Source organism: Carettochelys insculpta, chromosome 1 (genome assembly GCF_033958435.1).
Source record: "Carettochelys insculpta isolate YL-2023 chromosome 1, ASM3395843v1, whole genome shotgun sequence".
NCBI classification, from domain to species: Eukaryota; Metazoa; Chordata; order Testudines; family Carettochelyidae; genus Carettochelys; species Carettochelys insculpta.
The window spans coordinates 196150855-196170049 of NC_134137.1; the positions used below are offsets into that span (position 1 = coordinate 196150855).

General features: G+C 38.9%; 1 protein-coding gene across 1 annotated transcript in view; it reads right to left on the minus strand.

The window, feature by feature from the left end:
- ROBO1 (roundabout guidance receptor 1) overlaps positions 1 to 19195 on the minus strand; it is a 1118017-nt gene that overhangs the window by 134347 nt on the left and 964475 nt on the right. Inside the window, exon 6 of the mRNA XM_074997703.1 lies at positions 366 to 486. Coding sequence (XP_074853804.1) covers positions 366 to 486 — 121 coding nt within the window. The remainder of the gene's footprint in view (positions 1 to 365; positions 487 to 19195) is intronic.

Below are 19195 nucleotides of genomic sequence, written 5' to 3' on the forward strand. Positions count from 1 at the left end.
TGTCTTGTGTTCACAAATCAGCATAGTTTGCTGACTTGTGTTTACTATTTCCTTCTCTCCCTTGATTTTTGCCTTGTTCTGGATTAACAAGCTTCCTTATTTCAACACTATTTCTACTTTGTGCTGAAGCACTAACATTGAGGATAATTTATTTTCAGGAATATGACATCAGGTAGACATCCATGACTGTCAAAAGAACATGCCCAACACTAACACTGCAAAAGAGGTGGAAGATCGTTTTTTTAAAAAAAAAAAAAAAAAAAAAAAAAAGGCTGTAAAACTGCTTCCCCCATACCAAAAAATTAAGTTTTATTAAACACTGTCATTTTCACTAATTAAGTTTTATACAGTGGAGCTTCTCTTACCTAAAACAGTGAGCTCTGCCACTTCACTCTCTCGTTCTCCCACCATATTTGTTCCAACACAGACGTACTTGCCAGCATCATTCTTTCTGGTGTAGGTAATCATGAGCTTCCCTCCTCTGATCTAGGACAAGTTAAGGATCATACAAGTTACTTTTAAAATAACCAGATAACATATGTAAGTGCTTTAAAAAGATACAGGTTTATGTAGATGCTAACTATGCTTATGAAACTATAATTGCTGGACGGAGACTTTTGCTTGCATCTGATGATGTGGGTCTTTGCCCACAAAAGCTTATGGTCCAAAAAATCTGTTCACCTATAAGGCAAAATCTGTTAGTTTATAAAGTGCCACAGGGCTTCTCATTGTTTCTGTGGTGACAACCTAACATGGCCACCCCTCTGCCCCTTGCTTGGTGAATCATATTTTCAGCACATTGACATTTCACCAATAGGAAGTATAAAATATGAGATACTAAACAGATTTTATTTGGACTTAATCTAAAATGAGAAAGTTTTAGTTTAAAGACTCTTAGTTATAGATAATGAACCACCATATGAAATTTAGAGTTGGGTGGAGGAAAAAGGATAATTAACTTTCACATCAAAAGCATTTTGTTCAGTTCATTAGTTTTACACCATTTTGTTTCTTTATTTTAAGACCTCTTCATTTTTATGGACCCTGCAGATACTCTTCTTCAATCTGTCTGCTTCCCAGGAGTGGCTCTTCCTTGTTTCTGTTTGATAGCTGGGGGCTATACAGTTTCCTTTCTACTGTTACTATATCAGAATCAGTCATTTAATATTGTCTTGGCATGCAAATTATTTTAATGCCTTTCTGCTTGGTGACAAAATTAAATACGTTTAATTCCTATATTAGGGACAACCTGCCTAAAAAGTTTACATTTAATTAAATTCCAAATATCAGGAACTGGTTAATTATCCCACCCAAAAAAGTGAAAAATGCTATTTAAAATGTGTCCAATTTTTTAAAAAAGATTTGTCTTCTGTTCTCAGGCATCACCAGCAATGTCGGTCTAATTGCTTATGACCTCCAGTATTGATAGTGATACATCAGATAAACTGTCTTCTCCCTAAGATAGAGCCTGACAGAAATGTTGTACCTAACAATGAGTGTAACTATAAGATATATTTTATATCAAGTGTTTGTTTTAATGGAAGCCTGACATTTGACTCCTATATCCACACTTCTACAAACATGTAAGAGTCATTTAAAAGTGTTGGATAGTAATACAGAGGTACAGAAAGCTTGTATTTGGAATTAGTTAGGCAAATTTCTGCTCTTATTTACCTTAATTCATTTCTTGGGAAGTTAGTGGAGTTGCTCTGGTATACGCAAAGAAGCTTCCCTCCACCCCTGCCAGATGCTTAATAGTGAACAATGCCACATGTTACTTAAAATAGATAATATATAGAAAATTAAGTACAAGCCAAAAATCTGATTCCCCCTTAAAATAATATTGTCCTCTTTATTTTAAAAACCATTGGCTAAGTAAATTTTTAACATCACCAAAGCATGTTCACAACTGATTGCAGTATCATGCACACATTAATTTACTAAATCTTGTGTTCCCTGCAATTGCACTTAAATATACTTTAATGATTCTTTTAAATTAGCATGATCTTAAAAATCAGATCACATGACCATCATTTACACTGAACTGTAGAGGAAAACAAAAGATGCCTATAAAGTTACATTAGAAGACATAATACAACCAGCAACTAACCGGAGAATGTTCACAATGTGAAGAACTTTGCTAAAGTTGCCTGCAGCTAGAAATCTATCCCTGACAACCTGACATCTTGAATGGCACTGGACTCTTATCATCATTGTAAGACATATACACAGAATGATGACAGTCAGTTATTGAGATAGATGGACATACACATATAATGAATATACTGTTGAATACAAATTCCATGCTTTTCCCTTGGAGCACATCATTTCAGAGAAAGAAAGTGATGTCCTTTATCCCTAAGTCATCGAGAAATGCTGAATTTTAATAGGACTTTGAAGCACATCCAATGGAGTAGAAAAGGTGACCTGCAAATATTACTTTCAAGTAAAGTAATTTTGTTTTTAATTGCTGAGAGCCTCAAAGAGCAAGCAAGCAGTATAAAGTATATAACTAGGTTTTCATTTTATTACCCCTAAATATGTACAGTTTAGAGGACTGCAATGATACATATTACCAAGATTTTCCATTGTATGTGTATATATTTGCATAAATATGTATAGATATACATGCACACATTTCTCTCTGTGTAGCTTTATAAATGTTGACTATATGGTGTGAAATAAAACTTCATTGGCTTATCTGAGGGTAAATACATTACTCACTTATCTCAAACCTGTATAAATGAACGGTGGAATTTTCAGGTACATATACCTGAGTGACTGCAGAGCACAAAGCTCATTGACTTTGAAAGACATTTGAGCTCCCATATCCCACCTTTACACCAACCTTTACAGCACATCCTATTTTGCACGAACCATAAGTAATAAGCATACTGGGGTGGGGAAGGAAGTTATTCAAGCAACATTTTAGAGAGCTTAAAAAAAATCCTGTTGGACCTATTTGTTTCCCATGTGCAGAATCAGGAGCCTCTCTTACCATCATCTAATTGTACAGAGTTCAGCTAGAGGTAAAAGTTAATACCGATAAGTAAAATATCTCAAAATTACCTAAAATAACTTGTCTATATTGTGTGTCTTTCCCAGACAAATGTGAGATGTGTGCGCTGGGTCACAACAGGAAGCAGTGATATATGTATGAAGATCCTCTTTCTAACCCTCAAGGACTTTCAGACTTCAGATTTAAAGCTCTGACATTTTTATGATTAGAAAAGCTGGTAGCAGTCTCAGGGTTCATTTCTGTACCTCTTGGGCCTCAGGCAGGCTGGTAGTTTGTTTCTAAAGTTGACAGAAACTGCAGAGGGGTTAGGAACTTTAGAGTAAGTTCCTGGGTTGCTGGTTCAATGGACGGGTGATACAATCATAAGAATATGAAAAATTACATAGGTTTATTACATGTTTGTCACAGAATTATCATTTTCACCAAAATATGGCATGTGATATAGCACACGCCTACCTGCACAGAGTACTATATGTATCCTCAATGAATTATTTAGTTCTGATTGAAAATGTACTTCATTTGTTGACTGACATTTTTAGAAAAACAAACCAGCAGTCATGTAGCACTTTACAGACTGACAAAATAATTTATTAGGTGATGAGCTTTCATGGGACAGACCCACCTCTTCAGAGCTGGAAATTCCGAAGTGGGTCTGTCCCATGAAAGGTGATCAAAGAACAAATTAATTTCTTAGTCTTTTAACATGCTACATGACTGCTGGTTTGTTTTGTGAAGATACAGACTAACATGCCTACCTGTCTGTGATAATTTTTTTTAAACCATTAGCCAATTTCCCATTCAAAGGGATGGGTAACATCACCCTATTTTTTAATATATTAAAAAAAAAAAAAAAGCTTTGTCCGAGGAAAGATGTGCTATGGCAGATTTATGTCCCATATATTCATTGTGTTGCCATTTTTTTCCTCTCAAGCAAGCAGTTCTCCAGTTGCAGAGAGCAAACACTGAAATAAGTGGACAAATGGTTTGACACAATAGTAGCTATATATCTGAAAAAATATGTATAGGTTTGTGTATGTATCAGGGCATAATTTATACAGAGATTTTACAATGTAATTTTTTTCAGTTACTGCTGACTACTTAGATACTAGAAAATATAGTGGGCAGAGATTCTCTTCTTTGTGGGCAGTCACTGGTTTAAGTTACTTCAACCACAGCTACTCAGAGTGGGGACACTACCTGGTTACTGGTGGCCTTCTAAGAATATTTTAGCGCTCTCTCTCTCATACTGTGGTTGTGTACATATTTGTATTTCTGTAGCTATCATATCAAGTTTAGATTGCCATGTCTTTAACTCACTAAACAAACACTTGGTAATCTCCTATAATACCCCAAACCACAGTACAAGACCATTTTATGTAGGAGAGGTTCCATTTTCATTGGGATCCATTTCACTTTTCACTGAGAAGTGTGGTATGAAATATTTTCAAAACAGAGACTAGTACTTCCTTACTAATAAGTAGTACTAGTTCTGTTTTTGAAAATATCTTTTACCAATATTTCCTAATGAGACCCAGTGTCTTGCTTCTAATCTTGGAAAGATCCAAACTAATAGACATTAAAGATAACTATATTTTTATTCTTACAGAAAATCTAATTCAAATCTTTTTTTTAGTAATTATATGGCTCCCTCCTGATAAGAAAAGACACCTAGCTTTACGCATGAAGGATACAAAACAGTCCCATTAAAAGTGTTTACAGCTCTTGATCTGCTGGGAGCTATCAATGAAGAGATGCAGACTCATAGTAGCTCACAGGTGATCCCTAATGCTCTAGAGCAGTGGGTTCTAAAATATTTGTAAAACCTGTTTTGCTGTAACATATGTTGCCTGAAATATTATATATTCTTTATACAAATGCTTTACTGACAGTCACTTGGGATGACTTGTGTAACTGACAAGTAGCTTTGTCATTCATGAGTAATTCTGTTACCCCAATTTCATTTTATTTCTTTCATTAACCAACAAAAGATGTCCATACTAAAAGTTGTAGGTGCCCAAAATTAATTAGATTTTGAATAATAAATTATGACAAGTCAGCAGCAAAAAAGATATACAAATAATGAATCAATTCATGCAGCCAATAAACCAAAACCACAAGTGGTTATTCAAAGTTACACACAGTACCATACACCCACAACATGCACACACATAAATGCACGCTGTAATATACACATGTATGTATGTAACCAAAAAAACAAAGCCTGGGAATGGAAGAAGAAAAGAAGTTCAGGGACAAATGTTTGTGAAGTCCAACAAGGAAGATCCCTAGCATATTTTAATACACTGACTTACCACCCATAATCCTCATTCTATTTAATATGTAAAACATACAACGTATTAAAATAACGTTTAGAGTTCATTTAGATTCCAAGGAAATGAAATTCAGATTGACAGGTGAAACTCTATCCTCAGTCCACACAAGATTGCCAGCACTATGTATGGCAGCTTGTAATGTTGTGTGTGGAATGTTGTCAGCTGTTCCTGGAGCTGTTTGGTAACTCTAATTGTGTTTTTAAGGTGCTCTGTCAGCACTTGGCACCAAACACCAGAACTGCCCCAATGCTTGGTATTTCATTCTGACTAACAGGAAAATGGGAGCAAGACACAGTGTTTAACATATAACCTTGATGAAGGAAAATCCATAGCTCAAAGTATTTCTTTTTTACAAGCTTAAAATAATAAAGATTCAAAAGTTACTGAAATTATATTTTACATTGCATTCTTCTTAATCAAAAGGCAGCCTGGACTGATGATGTAGTTTATATGAGATCTCCCCGCAATCAAAACTCATTTATAAACACAAAAGTGGTGCTTATATGAGAATACTTGAGCTAAACAAACAATTGTGTGAAACATTTTTCACACTACTACTGAAACCTCCATAATTACTATGCAGTATTTTCTTTGTTGTTATAAATCATGACTAAACAAAACATGTTACAATAGTACACTTTCTCTAGATCTTTAGAGAAGTTGCGGGAAACCCCTTTCCCCTGCTATCTTGAAAAATGGGTTTTGTTTTATCACAAAAATCTTCCTTGGGAGAAGAAACGCCCCTTTAATGAAAAATCTGTATGAGGCATATATAATTTGTACCCATTTACCATCCTCCATCATTAATTTTAACCTGTGCAGTTTACACCTATATGAAAAAGATGAATTCCAGTGGTGCCTATTTTACTTGTCCAGGGAAAAGTTTCAAATTTGTTTCTTTTCATTCTTCCTTAAAAAAATCTTGTCTTTCTCTCCCACAGCCTGAGGCTAAGCACCCTCAGTCATATCTATATACAACTCCTCTGCCCATCTTCCATCCTGCCCTTACCTCCACCCTAACTGCTCATTCATCAGACCCAACTCATATAGCATGAACTTGTCTTCAGCCCTTTCCTTGCAGAAGTGGCATATCTGCCATTCCACACCAGAGGAACTATTTGCCTCCCTTGCTTTCTGCTATGCCTGACAGAGTTCTTTGACTTTTTTCCCACACAGCATTGCTGCATGTCCCTATTACGTTTTCTTCCATGCCCCAAGCAAGTTCCTGCAGTTGGCACAGAGCTTTGCCTGCACAATCACCTTTCCCCATAGACCAAGGAGATCCACCACCTTCCACATACTGCAGATGTGTGTGCGCTCAACCAGGCAGTACCTATGCGAGCTCTCCACATTGAACAAACAGAAAAAGCAATTTCAAAACTTCTGGAGAAGTTAAAAGGGGAGAATAACTACACCTCGCTGGAGGGCAGTGGAGTTCAAACAGATGATCAGAGTGGTCACACTGGGGCATCGTGGGGCACCTCTTGGAGGCCACTTAGGTGATGTAGGCAAATGGTGTCTACACTGACACTGCACTGCTCTAATTGCATCGACCTATGTGCTTTTCCTCTCACAGAGGTGATTTTTATCGTTTTGGTGTAGTAGGAGAGTTAAACTCACAGGCCGAGCATTGCAGTGGGTACACCTCTATGATCAGGTCCATGTAAACTACCTTATCAGAACTTAACTCTTTAGTGTAGAGAAGCACTTGGTCTTTTGTGACTTGCTGGTGTTTTCCCAATATCTGAACATACCTATCTTTATATGTATAGAAATATAAATTTAGTCCATTGTATGAATCTATTCTGGATGCACTCTCTCTCTCTCACACACACACCCCCACCCACCCACCCCTCTCTTACTGTAAACACTGACTAAAATCAGAAATGAAAGTGAACTTGAACTGAACTCAGTGTCTGGTATGTCTACAGTTCTCTACCCTTAAGCAAGTCAGATAGTTTGAAGTATCTGTTACACAGGAATTTTTTTCAAAGCATCTACACTGAACTGCTGTTCACACACCTCTAAGGTTAAAACACTAAGCCAACTGGGCCAAATTAGCTCTTCAGCCACAAAGAATCTCTTCTGGTTTTGATTATATAAATTTAAACTATCAGAAATTCAACAGATAGAAAAGGTTTAGTAAGCCACACATATGAAAAGACAGAAGATTGCTAATGGTAAACCATGAAACAAAGGCACTGCTATCTCTCTTTTTCCCCTAAATATCCAATTAGCTGTTGTTTGTTATTTAATGCAATTCAATTTTATACAACATTTTTCATACTTAAGGCTTCGCAAGCCACACTACACTACCCAGTAAGTGGTCTGACAGAGTAGGCATAAGTGGCAACGTTGTGTAGCCAATAGCACACTCATGCTTTCCACTTCTCTCAGCAGAGTGAACGAAGGAGAAAGATACAGATTTTTGTCCATTAGACAATGTGAGCCCGCTTCTCACTGCACAGCACACATCAGTGTTACACTGGTATCTGTCCACTGAAGTTACAGTGATGCAAAAATTGGATGTATAATGCTATGAAGAATCAGACTCAATCTGCAGCTAGCTGCCTATCCCAGAAATGTGATGCTGGCTACAATACATGGATTTTCTGCCATTATTTTGAGAACTATTTTCCACCTTCACAGGCACTAAGTGTGGAGAGAAGGCACTTCAGCTAAACTTATTTCCTAAGGTACAGTACCTATAGAAGCACAGTTTAAATTTTTGAGTAAAATTTGCCCACTCTTTCACTGATTATTTTTAAATTGTCACCCAGCTCTATTTCTAAAGCAGAATCACCAGTATTACCAACTCAGCAATGCACACCTTTTTATGTGTTAGAAAACATAACTCTGAACAAACAAAACATATTCATAGTCCCCCCTCCAACAACTCTGCCCTTTCCTGTCACTGCACCCTTGCTCCCCTCCTGATAACCTGTCCCCCCAAAGGATGTAGCCTCAGGTATTACTGGGGCTTGGGTGGACAGGAATGGACAGTTCTCTACCCTGGAACTCCCAGGCCAGACTGCACAAATGCTCTGGACAGGGTTTAAGACTCCCTGAACTAGACATGACATTTTAGTAAATATGTGCTTGTTATATCCAGTCACTGGTGTAATGGTCAGTGATAAAACTGCATGATTTTGTTCTGCCTTTTTACAGTCATGGTCACATTAAATTAATTCCCTGAAAGCAGGAAAAAGCACCTGTACATGAGTAATGAGCCATGCACATTTTGCTAGTGAATTAAGTAGTGTCAGAGGACTAAATCAATTCTTTAGAGATTGCCATCCTAGGTTATGATGGTCAAAAAGGGTGCCAAAATACTTATTTAGATGTTAAATCAGGTCCTAGATGCCTGCTTTTCCATCCTTTCAAAAATATATAATCTTCATCTAATATCAACACTACACAGAAAGAAAATGAAATTCAAATAGAGCTGTAACGTATGTAGAATTCCTAGAGTATCAATAAGTATTTACTTTGCAAGTATATCAGACAAGGATACAGTCCATGTACAGTTGGGGATAAAGGCAAATCAAACTCTCTCAGCGGAGGATCCTAAGAAACAGTTTTAAATAAGTCTGATCCAAGACACCCTTGCAGTCATACGTTACACACTTCTGCAATAATTCTAAAAATATGTTAGTACACCAGCCAGACAGCCTAGTCTAGGTAAGGATGATAAACTGGTCTGTACTAGGCAAAGGAATGTGGATTTTCCTCAATTCACACATTAGCATTAAACAAAGCAAATAAGCTAAATCCTCAGGAGACATCCTGAAGTTGAACTCAGGAGACAGGAATTTACAAGACTCCTGGAATCTAAACTCCATGAGGCACAGGTGATGCATGGGCATGAGGGTTCATGTCTCCCCCTAGATGTTAATTGCTCAACTTGGGTGCACTCATTTTACCCTCCACCCCACCATGTTCCCTTCCCCTGCAGGGGAAAAGTCTCCTCTACCAGGAGGCCTGCTGGACTAAATGCAAGAGTCTGTGGACTAGAACTAGGATCTGCAGAACCTAGAATATCTGATATGTCTGAAGTGCCAACAGGTGGCTGTGGAGAGCTACAGACAGGAAAACTGTGAAGAGGACATGTTGCAGGAAATACCACCCCAAGGAGCCAAAGTGACATTAACACTGCAACTGATTTATTAAGTGCCTTATTTAACCCCAAGCATTTCCCCAAGAATCCGGGCAACCACGCAGACTTCAACCTGCTGTAACTCCAGACTTTGCACTGCCAATCTTTAAACCCAGCCCACGCCTGGCTCTCACTTTGGCCTGGTACCATCTCTGGTTTCTGACTCCCACCTGACTTTGGCCGTGATTCTTATTTACTGAACTTAGGTTTTACCGAACCTTCAACTTCTGTCCAATGACTACCACCCTTGGCATGCCGATCCCAGCCCAGACGAGACTTCGGGGCCAAATGATCTAGATCCTGGTCCTAGACTCATAAGATAAAGACATTCCTTGGGGAACACAGAAAAAGAAAGAAACTCCATCTTTTTTTTTCCACCTTTGGAGACAAAAACACCAAGTTATTGCTGTGACGTGTCCTGGCCAGTCCAGTCAGTAAAAAGCTCGAAAGAAAACCGTGGGTGAGAACCCTTTTAATAAAAGGCTATATCTTGTTGGATTAAGTTTTAAACATTTAGGTGTATGTTTTTGGTATTATCTGCTTGTAACCAACTCCAATGTTATCTCTATTACTAGGTATCCCCTAATCAGTGCTCTTTTGTCAATAAACTTGTTTTATTTATACTAGAAACCACGCAGTGCTATGCTGAAAGGGAAGGGCATATCTACCCCGGTTCAGCTGATAAGCTGTGATGTGCTGACTTCCACAGAGCAACAAACTTATCTTCATCGGTGAAGGCACAGTGAAAGGCACTGTGCATTGCAGAGAAGCTTTTCTGAGTAGCTCAGGGGGCTGAAGTTCACTGATTGTTACCAGGAAGGCGAGGGTTGTGTTGAGAGGGCCTTGAGGACCTTGCTGGTGAGGAAAAGAGACAGAGTGGCAGAGAGCTAATGCACCTGTCCAATTGCCAGGAATGTTCACTTTTGCTGAAACAGAGCTTAGAGCTCTGGGTACCTCCATCAGCATGTTACATTGGGGCAGGGAAAGATGGAAACCGCTTTGACACTTTCTGGAATGGAACACCTTTCCCTGTCCTAGGAAACAAAATGCTCATCTATTTGGCCTACAAAGGCTTAGGCTTTAAGACACAATTCACTGGAGACAATGTTCTCTCCAGTTATTAGACACATTCTGGAGGTACAGAATAAGCATTGTCTAGGAAAATGTAGACAGTCAAATCAAACATCCACAGAAATGTTGCATGTATTTATTATACATATTGGCTATGTCTACACTAGCCCAAATAGCCATTTAGAAGATTACTAATGAGGCATTGAAATACATATTCAGCACCTCATTAGCACGCCGGTGGCTGTGGCTCTTCGAAATTGCTGTGTTTTGCTGCCGTGCGGCTTGTCCAGATAGGGGTCCTTTTCAAAAGGACCCCAGAAACTTCGAAATCCCCTTATTCCTATCAGCAAATAGGAAGAAGTGGATTTTGAAGCTGGCGGGGTCATTTCGAAAAAGAACCCTGTTTGGATGAGCCACGCGGCAGCGAGCCATGGCAATTTCGAAGAGCCATGGCCGCCAGCATGCTAATCAGGCTCTGAATATGTATTTCAGTGCCTCATTCGTAATCTTCAAAATGGCCATTTGCATGGGCATTTCAAAGATTTGGGCTAGTGTAGACAAGGCCACCGTATTTCAAAATAGATCTCTTTTACTGAACATCATACTTTTAATCTCTTCTTTTCCCATCACTTTTGGACACCCTAATCATATCTAGCACAGAATGACATGCAAACCTTTTGGTTTCCAATTTCCACATGTTCAATATCATTGTTCCCACAATGTACTGTATTATACACAGCAATCCTCAGAGATAAAGCATTAGATTGGACACCATTTGAAGTTCCTTAAAGTTGCTCTCTTAATAAGTCAACAGAATTCACTGTTGAATTAGATGAAGTTCCCGTGTCATTGACCTAGTTTATACCTAAAAACTGTGTCACCTTACCTACATTATTCAAGGCTGTGAAAAATTTTATAACCTGTGTGATGTACTTAAGTTAACTTAATCGCTACCATTGGTACAGCTAGGATAATGAAACGAGTCTTCCATTGGCCTCTTGGAGAAGTGGATTACCTCAGATAGACACAAAAAAACTGAACTGAAGTGCCATGTTGGTTCCTTTGAAGTATATACATGGCTTCTAACAAATGAACACTCTCTTCACTCCCCAGTACTATCACCTTACCAGTGGCTTTCAACCTTTCCAAACTACTGTACCACTTAGGTGGTTTGATTTGCCTTTTGTACTCCTCAAGTTTCACCTTACTTAATTCTTGCTTACACAAGCAGATATAACATACATATGCCACAACACCCTGTTACTGAAAAAAGAAACTTTTTTATTTTACTATAGAATTATGAAACAAATTGGAATATAAATATTGCATTTCCTGTAGTGACTTTGCCAGTGTATTTTACGCAGCTTGTTATAAAACTAGGCAAATATATAGGAAAGTTGATGTACTTCCTGGACAGATTCTACGTATCTCTAGGGACACATGTATCCTAGCTGAGAACCACTGCCTTATACTATCCCTAGCAGTGATTATGGGCAGCTTCTGTCAACCTGTCACTTGAGAAATACGGGCCAACACTTCTACTAATAACAATACTTTATACAACAAAGATATAATAAATCTGATCTTCACACGTGAGTCCTTACCTTCAAAGTGGCAAACCGCTCAAAGCACAATGTGTAAATGTCAGTGATTACATTATGAATAGTGGAAAAGATTGACGATATTAAACTATTAGTGAATGCTCTCTCTCCTTGTCTTATCTGCAGCAGCTCTCTTGTCTGCTCTCAGTTGGCAGTTGACCAAGCTGTTGAAAGGCCTGTGAACTCCTACTGGGATAATTGCTTCCTCTGAGGCAGTTTCTTGCTGTTTCTCTCTGATGCCATGGTGTATTTAAACTCCTGGCTCAATTCTTGTTGTTGGAAGGGTATAGTAAACTGCACCACAAGGAAAAAAAATGGCAGGACATAGAAAGAAACTGCTGGAAAAAAGGAACTCTGAGCTGCCTAGTTTTCTGAGTAATATTTATAATGCAACTGAAACAAAGACCTCGTTGGCTCTTAAAGCAAGAGTTTGTTATTTACACCCCTGCACGAGCGCACACACACAAACACACCTTGTCCCTGACACTGTGAGTATTGGTCAAGAGGAAATAGTAAAGACTCAAAAAATTAGAATTACAAAATCAAAAGGATTGAATTTTCCTTTAGAGAAAATATTTGAAACATTCCTACAAAAACAGTTGTTTGACTGACTTTATTCCAGTGCCATAACCAGTTGTAGTGTCATAGGAACTTTACTAACCTCATTGCCAAGGGAGCTTAAATATAATACGAAAAAAGTTAACAGGAAGAGACATTAAGAACATCAAGGCAAGTGTAAATATATTTGCACATTTTCTTGTATATGAAGGGGGCTATTTAAGAGATCCTTGTTGACTGCTCTACATAATATAGACATTAGAAATGAGTTTTCAAATTCTTCCTTGCTCTCTTCTTAACCTCTACCACAGAAATGTAATTCAGCACTCTATAACATGTGGACACTCATCAGCTTACTGTGACTACTACAGAGGCACACCACTCCTGATGAATTTGGGTATTGTAGTAAAAAGTTTACACCTTATTATTGTAAGTGTTTGTATCTGTGAAGGTCCAAATTTCTAAAGAAAATTATCAGAGGAATATCAAACTCATAACTTCACAGGATTTTATTTGTTTGATTACATGTTAGTAATGTCAAGGTATGACTTTTTTGGTTGAAAAACTTTTTTAAAAAAAGACTTTAAAACCCCTTACTAATTGCTACTTATTCTAAATAACACTTTGTTCAATATTCTATTGTTATATAAAAGGGCATATGCCCTTACATGAAGCACAAAAAATCTCTCTGTTGAGAAACAGATCCATAAAACACAAAGTATTAAATCCTTGAATATTAATACAGCAAAGTTAATGTTAGGAAAGCTATACAGAGCTTTTTTCTGGTTAAAAAAAACCCCAGAAGTCTTGTGACACCTTACAGACTAACATATATTGGAGCATAAGCTTTCACGGGCAAAGTACTGCTTCTTCAGATACATTGTGTGTTGGGGGGAGGGCTGGGGTGTTGGTGGTCAGAGTTTCCTTGACCTGCTACTGATCCCAAAGAAAAGAATTGTATTTGGGGGTAACAGATACAAACAGAGTTCATTCTTAGCAAGGCTAAGACTAGTTAGCATTCAGAAAGGGGACTTTCAAATGATTAACAAGCATCTGCAGGAAGAGGTGTTTAAAAATTCTCAAGTTAGAACTCCAGTGCTTAAACTAGTTCTTTGACATTGTTGGGTCACTCACGATGCACCCTTTCGTACTGCATGACCATATATGAACCTAACGGGCAACTCATTTAGTTTCATGTCTTTAATTGCAAAATGAAAAGTCTATCTATTTTGCTCTACAGAAACTCAATTTTTTAGTAACCACTGAAAATGTCAATCTTTTTTTAAAACAACTTAAGTTGTAAAATAACTATATTACACATTCAAAATGAATCCTCTTGATGTGAAATTAAACTTAATTACTCAGTGTACTATGTACTTTCTTTATTAAAATATGTTCGTTATGTTATTTTATCCATTTCCCTTCCCAACAATAAAACCACTAAAGTAGCTGCTTCATAAAGCTACCTTAACCTATTTGTATTTGATCAATAGCAACATAAACAATGTAAGAACAGTACCCAAATGATAAATACAAAATCCCTACTGAACAAAAACTATAAATTTTAGCAATCAGCCCCAATTATGAGCTTTTGTTGCTGTGTCTGCATCACAGCTTTAATATTTAAACAGTTGCATTTCCTTTATAAAAGGAATCTTTCCTGGCAGTTCTTATTTACAAAAGGACAATAAAGCACCTTTTACAAATTAAACAAACTTCTTTCGCAAACACTGTGTTCAATAAAATTAGCAAACAAAAACTATATCTAGTGACAGTTCAGGTTGTGATGAAACATACTCCATCCAACCAAAACTTTGAAATCCTAGAAATAAAAGAGTGCAAGACTTGTGCATTGCTTTCCACCTTTTACATCATCACCAATACTACACTTCAACAGCGCATACATAAAGCTTTCACATCCAACAGATATGAAGGAATATACACCCTAACTTCAAACCTGCCTGCAATGCAAACCTTCGCAAGGACCTTCTATGTATCAACAAATCAGGGAAAGTAACTATTACACATTACTTGCATTGGGAAGTTATTGTGACTTAATATTTATTAGCTCACTGTTGAAGTCTTGTTCATAAGTACAAGACTGATTAAGTTGGGGCATCTGTTGCTTTGGGAGTCAATCCCCATACCTACAATGCTGCTCTGACAATCCACAAGTTAGCTGGGAAAATGAAATGATGACCATGAACAGTCATGTTTGGCACAGCTGGCACCTGGAAGAGGATCAGTAAGTACAAGAAACATTTCATTTTAAAGGTGCACTTTATAATTCAAACAAGGAATGAGTTAAATGATAAATTTAAAATTCATTTAAAATTCATAACATGCCCTTTTGAAATCCATACACGTTTTGATGCATCAATGTAGAAAACAAGAAGGAATTCTGTTTCTTTTGAGAACAATCAGAAGAATGTGGCTGAGGGAGTAAGATAATAACGGGCTAAAGAGGATTGTATCTGCAGCTCAGTTGCTGAATCCAGCCCAAATCAGTAATAATGTAAAATTGACAGGTTTCCAGATCAAAGCAACACACACCACAAATTGTATTGATTTTTTCAACCCTGTTGACATCAGGGTCAATGGTTCAACTGGGATCTCTAGAAGTGGAACTTCAAGGTGATAACTGAATCACATTTACAAGGCACCCTAAGGAATCTGGCCATGCTGCCCACCATGAATCAGTTAGAAGTAGAGAGAATGTCAGTCTCTGGCCTCTTGCACAGACTCTAAATTCACAGATAAACCCTATGTTTTTAGGCATAGGGTTTGTGCGCAAGCTTATACCCCATACACACCCCCAACTAAATACCAACACACATATTCAGTTATAACATTAAAACATGGAAGTGTCAGGGATTTTTATCATCCCTTGGGCATAATTGTCCCCGTGGGCCAGGGAAAACAAGACTTTGGCTGTAAAACATCGATGCAGGCACATGAAAAATCTAAAGTCTCATAGGCTGCCATTTAGCAGCACCCCCCCCCCAACCGTCACTCTCAGTCAGTTGGTTTCCCCGGTAACCTGAACTCATGAATTATTCATGATCGCAGGTTTAAATTCCAAGCCTCTGATTGGCCCAAGTTAAGCTTTTCCAGCACTCTTCGGCGACACAGAGGACCTGGTTGAAAGCAGGTACATAGAATCTTTGTATGATAATGACCTAATGAATTATGCACGAACTCAGACCATAAAAGCAGGGCTTGCCAGCAGTCCTGTGGCCCTTGGGGACACAGACAATGACTCTGTGACCCAGCACAGGGGAGCGTGGCAGCTCTGCTGCGTCCGCTGAACCCTGAGGTCAGGCTTAAGCTGAAGAAAGAGCTGAAACCACAGCAGCACTCGCCGCACCTGGCAGCGCTTGACAGAGCTAACTAAAATCACTGCAGCATCTGACCTACCTGCACGACCCCAGCGGCCCAGAAGCGGCGCTCTCCAGCATCAGCGCCTCAGCACCCACAAGCAGCGCGTTTGTGTCTAGAAGCGACAAGCAGACCCTTCGGCCAAATCGCCAGGTGGCGAACTGGCCCTCCACTTTGGTGGGGGGTACTGCGTACCTGGCGGCGTAACCTGGGGTCTGCCATCGTCATCAGCGTTCCTGCCACACCATCGCCCACGCTGCCTTTACAGACAACGACTCACTTTTGAAAGGCTTCTTCTACTGGACTCGACAAGCACCGGATTGACAAGAGACGTAAAGTTCTCACTAGGCCCATGTCATAGCCTGGAGCCGCTTCACTAATATTGACATTTCACCACATATTTAAAGGGAAATACATCACTTTGGGTACCGGGACCCCTTACGGGGGGCAGGGGTCATTCCCTTGCCATGCCCTCTTCTGGGCCAAGGGGAGGGCAGTGCCCAGGGCCCAACCCCCAGGGCTGAGCCTGAATACCCACATGCAAACAATCCAATTTGTACACTTAATTAATAACCCGTAATTATTAGTTCAAATTAGTGACCTCAAATAATTAGTATCAGTAGTTTTAAGTAGTTAAGTATTCAAAGTTTAAACCTGTACTTTTAATTCATTGTTATACAACGACTATATTACTACGGTGGAGGCATTTTCTCCTTTACCCACACTTACCTGTTCCTTTTTCTTTGTGATCAGACTTGTCTGGCATTAGCCATTTATTGGCCTCCCTGCTTCCAGTATGGCCTGAAGAAAGGGCAATGTCCTCCCAGGCTATAGGTTGGGCCTTAGGAGTGACCCCGGCTGGCGCAGCGACCCAGCTCCAGGTTGTGAGCAAGGAGTAGTGCTCTTGCCCCACCTTTAAGGAAGCCGAAAGGGATTTGAAATACCTTTACCCTCTTTCCTTTTCCTAATAAATTGGGCCGGCGTAGCGACCCAGCCCCAGGTTGTGGACAAGGATTAGCACCCTCGCCCCATCTTTTCAAAAGAAAAACTATTATCTTCTCTTATTAACTTACTACTTTGCCTTCCGGACAAATAAAGATACCAATACAGGACAGCTCCATGGATTTGTTAATATTTGTAAGTGTTTAGTCATAGTGGTTAAGATAAGTCTAGATACAGTTGTGTATAGTTTAGGCTGTAATTTTATTGTTCCAATTGATGACCTTCAATAAATTGTTGATTTGCTTCACTTTAACTCGGTGCATTAGTCTCACCCTTCCACAGGCTTCTGCCTTCCAGGGGAATTGGGTGGAGCCCACATGCAAAGCCCAAACTTTCCATCACCTTGGGGGACAGGGCGGGTCTTGCCAAAGTCTTGTTATAGGTTCTCTGGGACCTGATACACAGGAGGTCTTAACCTCCCCAGGTAGCTTTCCGGACAAGTTGACTACCCAGGGCCAGCTGAGTCGTAAGGGGAAGCTCGACAGGAAGACCCAAGTCCTGCTCATATTGAAGTCCCAAAAATTAAAACATTTTCAAAGGTTACATACTTACTATTTTCAGAGCAGACATGCTAATCTGGTGTAACTAAAATGCATTAAAGGATTTTGCAAATATGAACAGCTGTTTAAATGTCCAGGCTTCTAATATATTGGCTGTGATCATCGACATTTGTAATCTTCAAGAATTAGTACCTTAACATCTGGTAATAATTTTTTAGCTGGGTAAAGAATTTAACAGAATGGAAGAACTATCATTCTACAAAATCCCTCAGTTTTGGAAGAATAAACCTGAAGTCATTGACTGTCAACATGCGCACTGGAGGCAGTCTTACAGACAGTTAACATTTAAGAATGAGAAACTTCCATTGATATAAGTAAGGTGATGATTTCACAATTAGAGTATATAAAAATCACTTTTCATAATGTGGGCTAATTATGACAAACGTGTAAATGTAAAACTCCCCCTAACATCAATAGCACTTAGAATCATATGGAGGATGTAGGATCAATTTCAAGATTCATGACTCCCAAATGTAGACAAACGTTCAGAAACACCTGTGCACTTAAATATTCCACATTCAGCTGGGGGTGGGGAGAACTGCTCAAACATGAATGTTTTCTTTTAATGTAAAGAGAGACCCAAAAACATTTAGGCTGTATCTACACTAGCACGTTCTTTCAAAATATTTTTCAAAAATATCCAGCAGAGCGTCTACACAAAAAGTGATCTTTCGAAATTAAATCAAAAGAATGCAGCGCTCCTTTCAAAAGCACTCTTCCACTCCTGTTTCAGGAGGAGCACCTTCTTTCAAAAGAAAACGTGTGTAGATGTTCCCTGGGCCCTTTTATTCAAAAGAGCAGTTCTCGTAGCACCTGATCTTTTGATCCCTGGCCTGTTCTTTTGCAAGAGTGGGGGCTGTGTGGATGCTCTCCTTCAAAAGAGCAGATCACTCTTTTGATCTGCTTTTGTGTGAGGACATGCTCTTTTGAAAGAAGTTTCTTCAGAAGAGATCTTCCAGAAGGACGTCTTTTAAAAAAATCACTCTAGTGCAGACATAGAGTTACAGTCCAGGAAGGGTGTAGTCCTGTAAACATTTATACATTTGAGTAATCACTACATACTCGGTGGATCTATTCACACGAGCAAAAAATCAGCAACTCCACATGAAAATTTACAATATCACAAATATATCTGCATTACAAATAGGACCCTCCCTAATTCAGAGCCATGCAAAAAAAAAAAAACAAAAAAACCAAGAGTCACAAACTGTGAAATCTGGCACCCTCCCATGAAGTCTAGCCTTCTGTGTGCTTTCATTCTATACTACACTGATTCCGTGGAGGAGACCAGCATTTTCTCAAATCGGATGTCCTGATCCAAATGGGAGTTACAGTGGGATCACAAGGTCATTTTTAAAAGGGCCCTGGTATTGCCACTCTTACCATAAACCCAACTGGAGAGCAGTAGTTGTGATGTTGACTGTATGCCCAACTCTGAAAGAAGTACCCCACTAGCAGCAACACCGAAGTAAGGGTGTCCAAAGTGCACACATCAACCTTATTTCTGTATTGCTGCT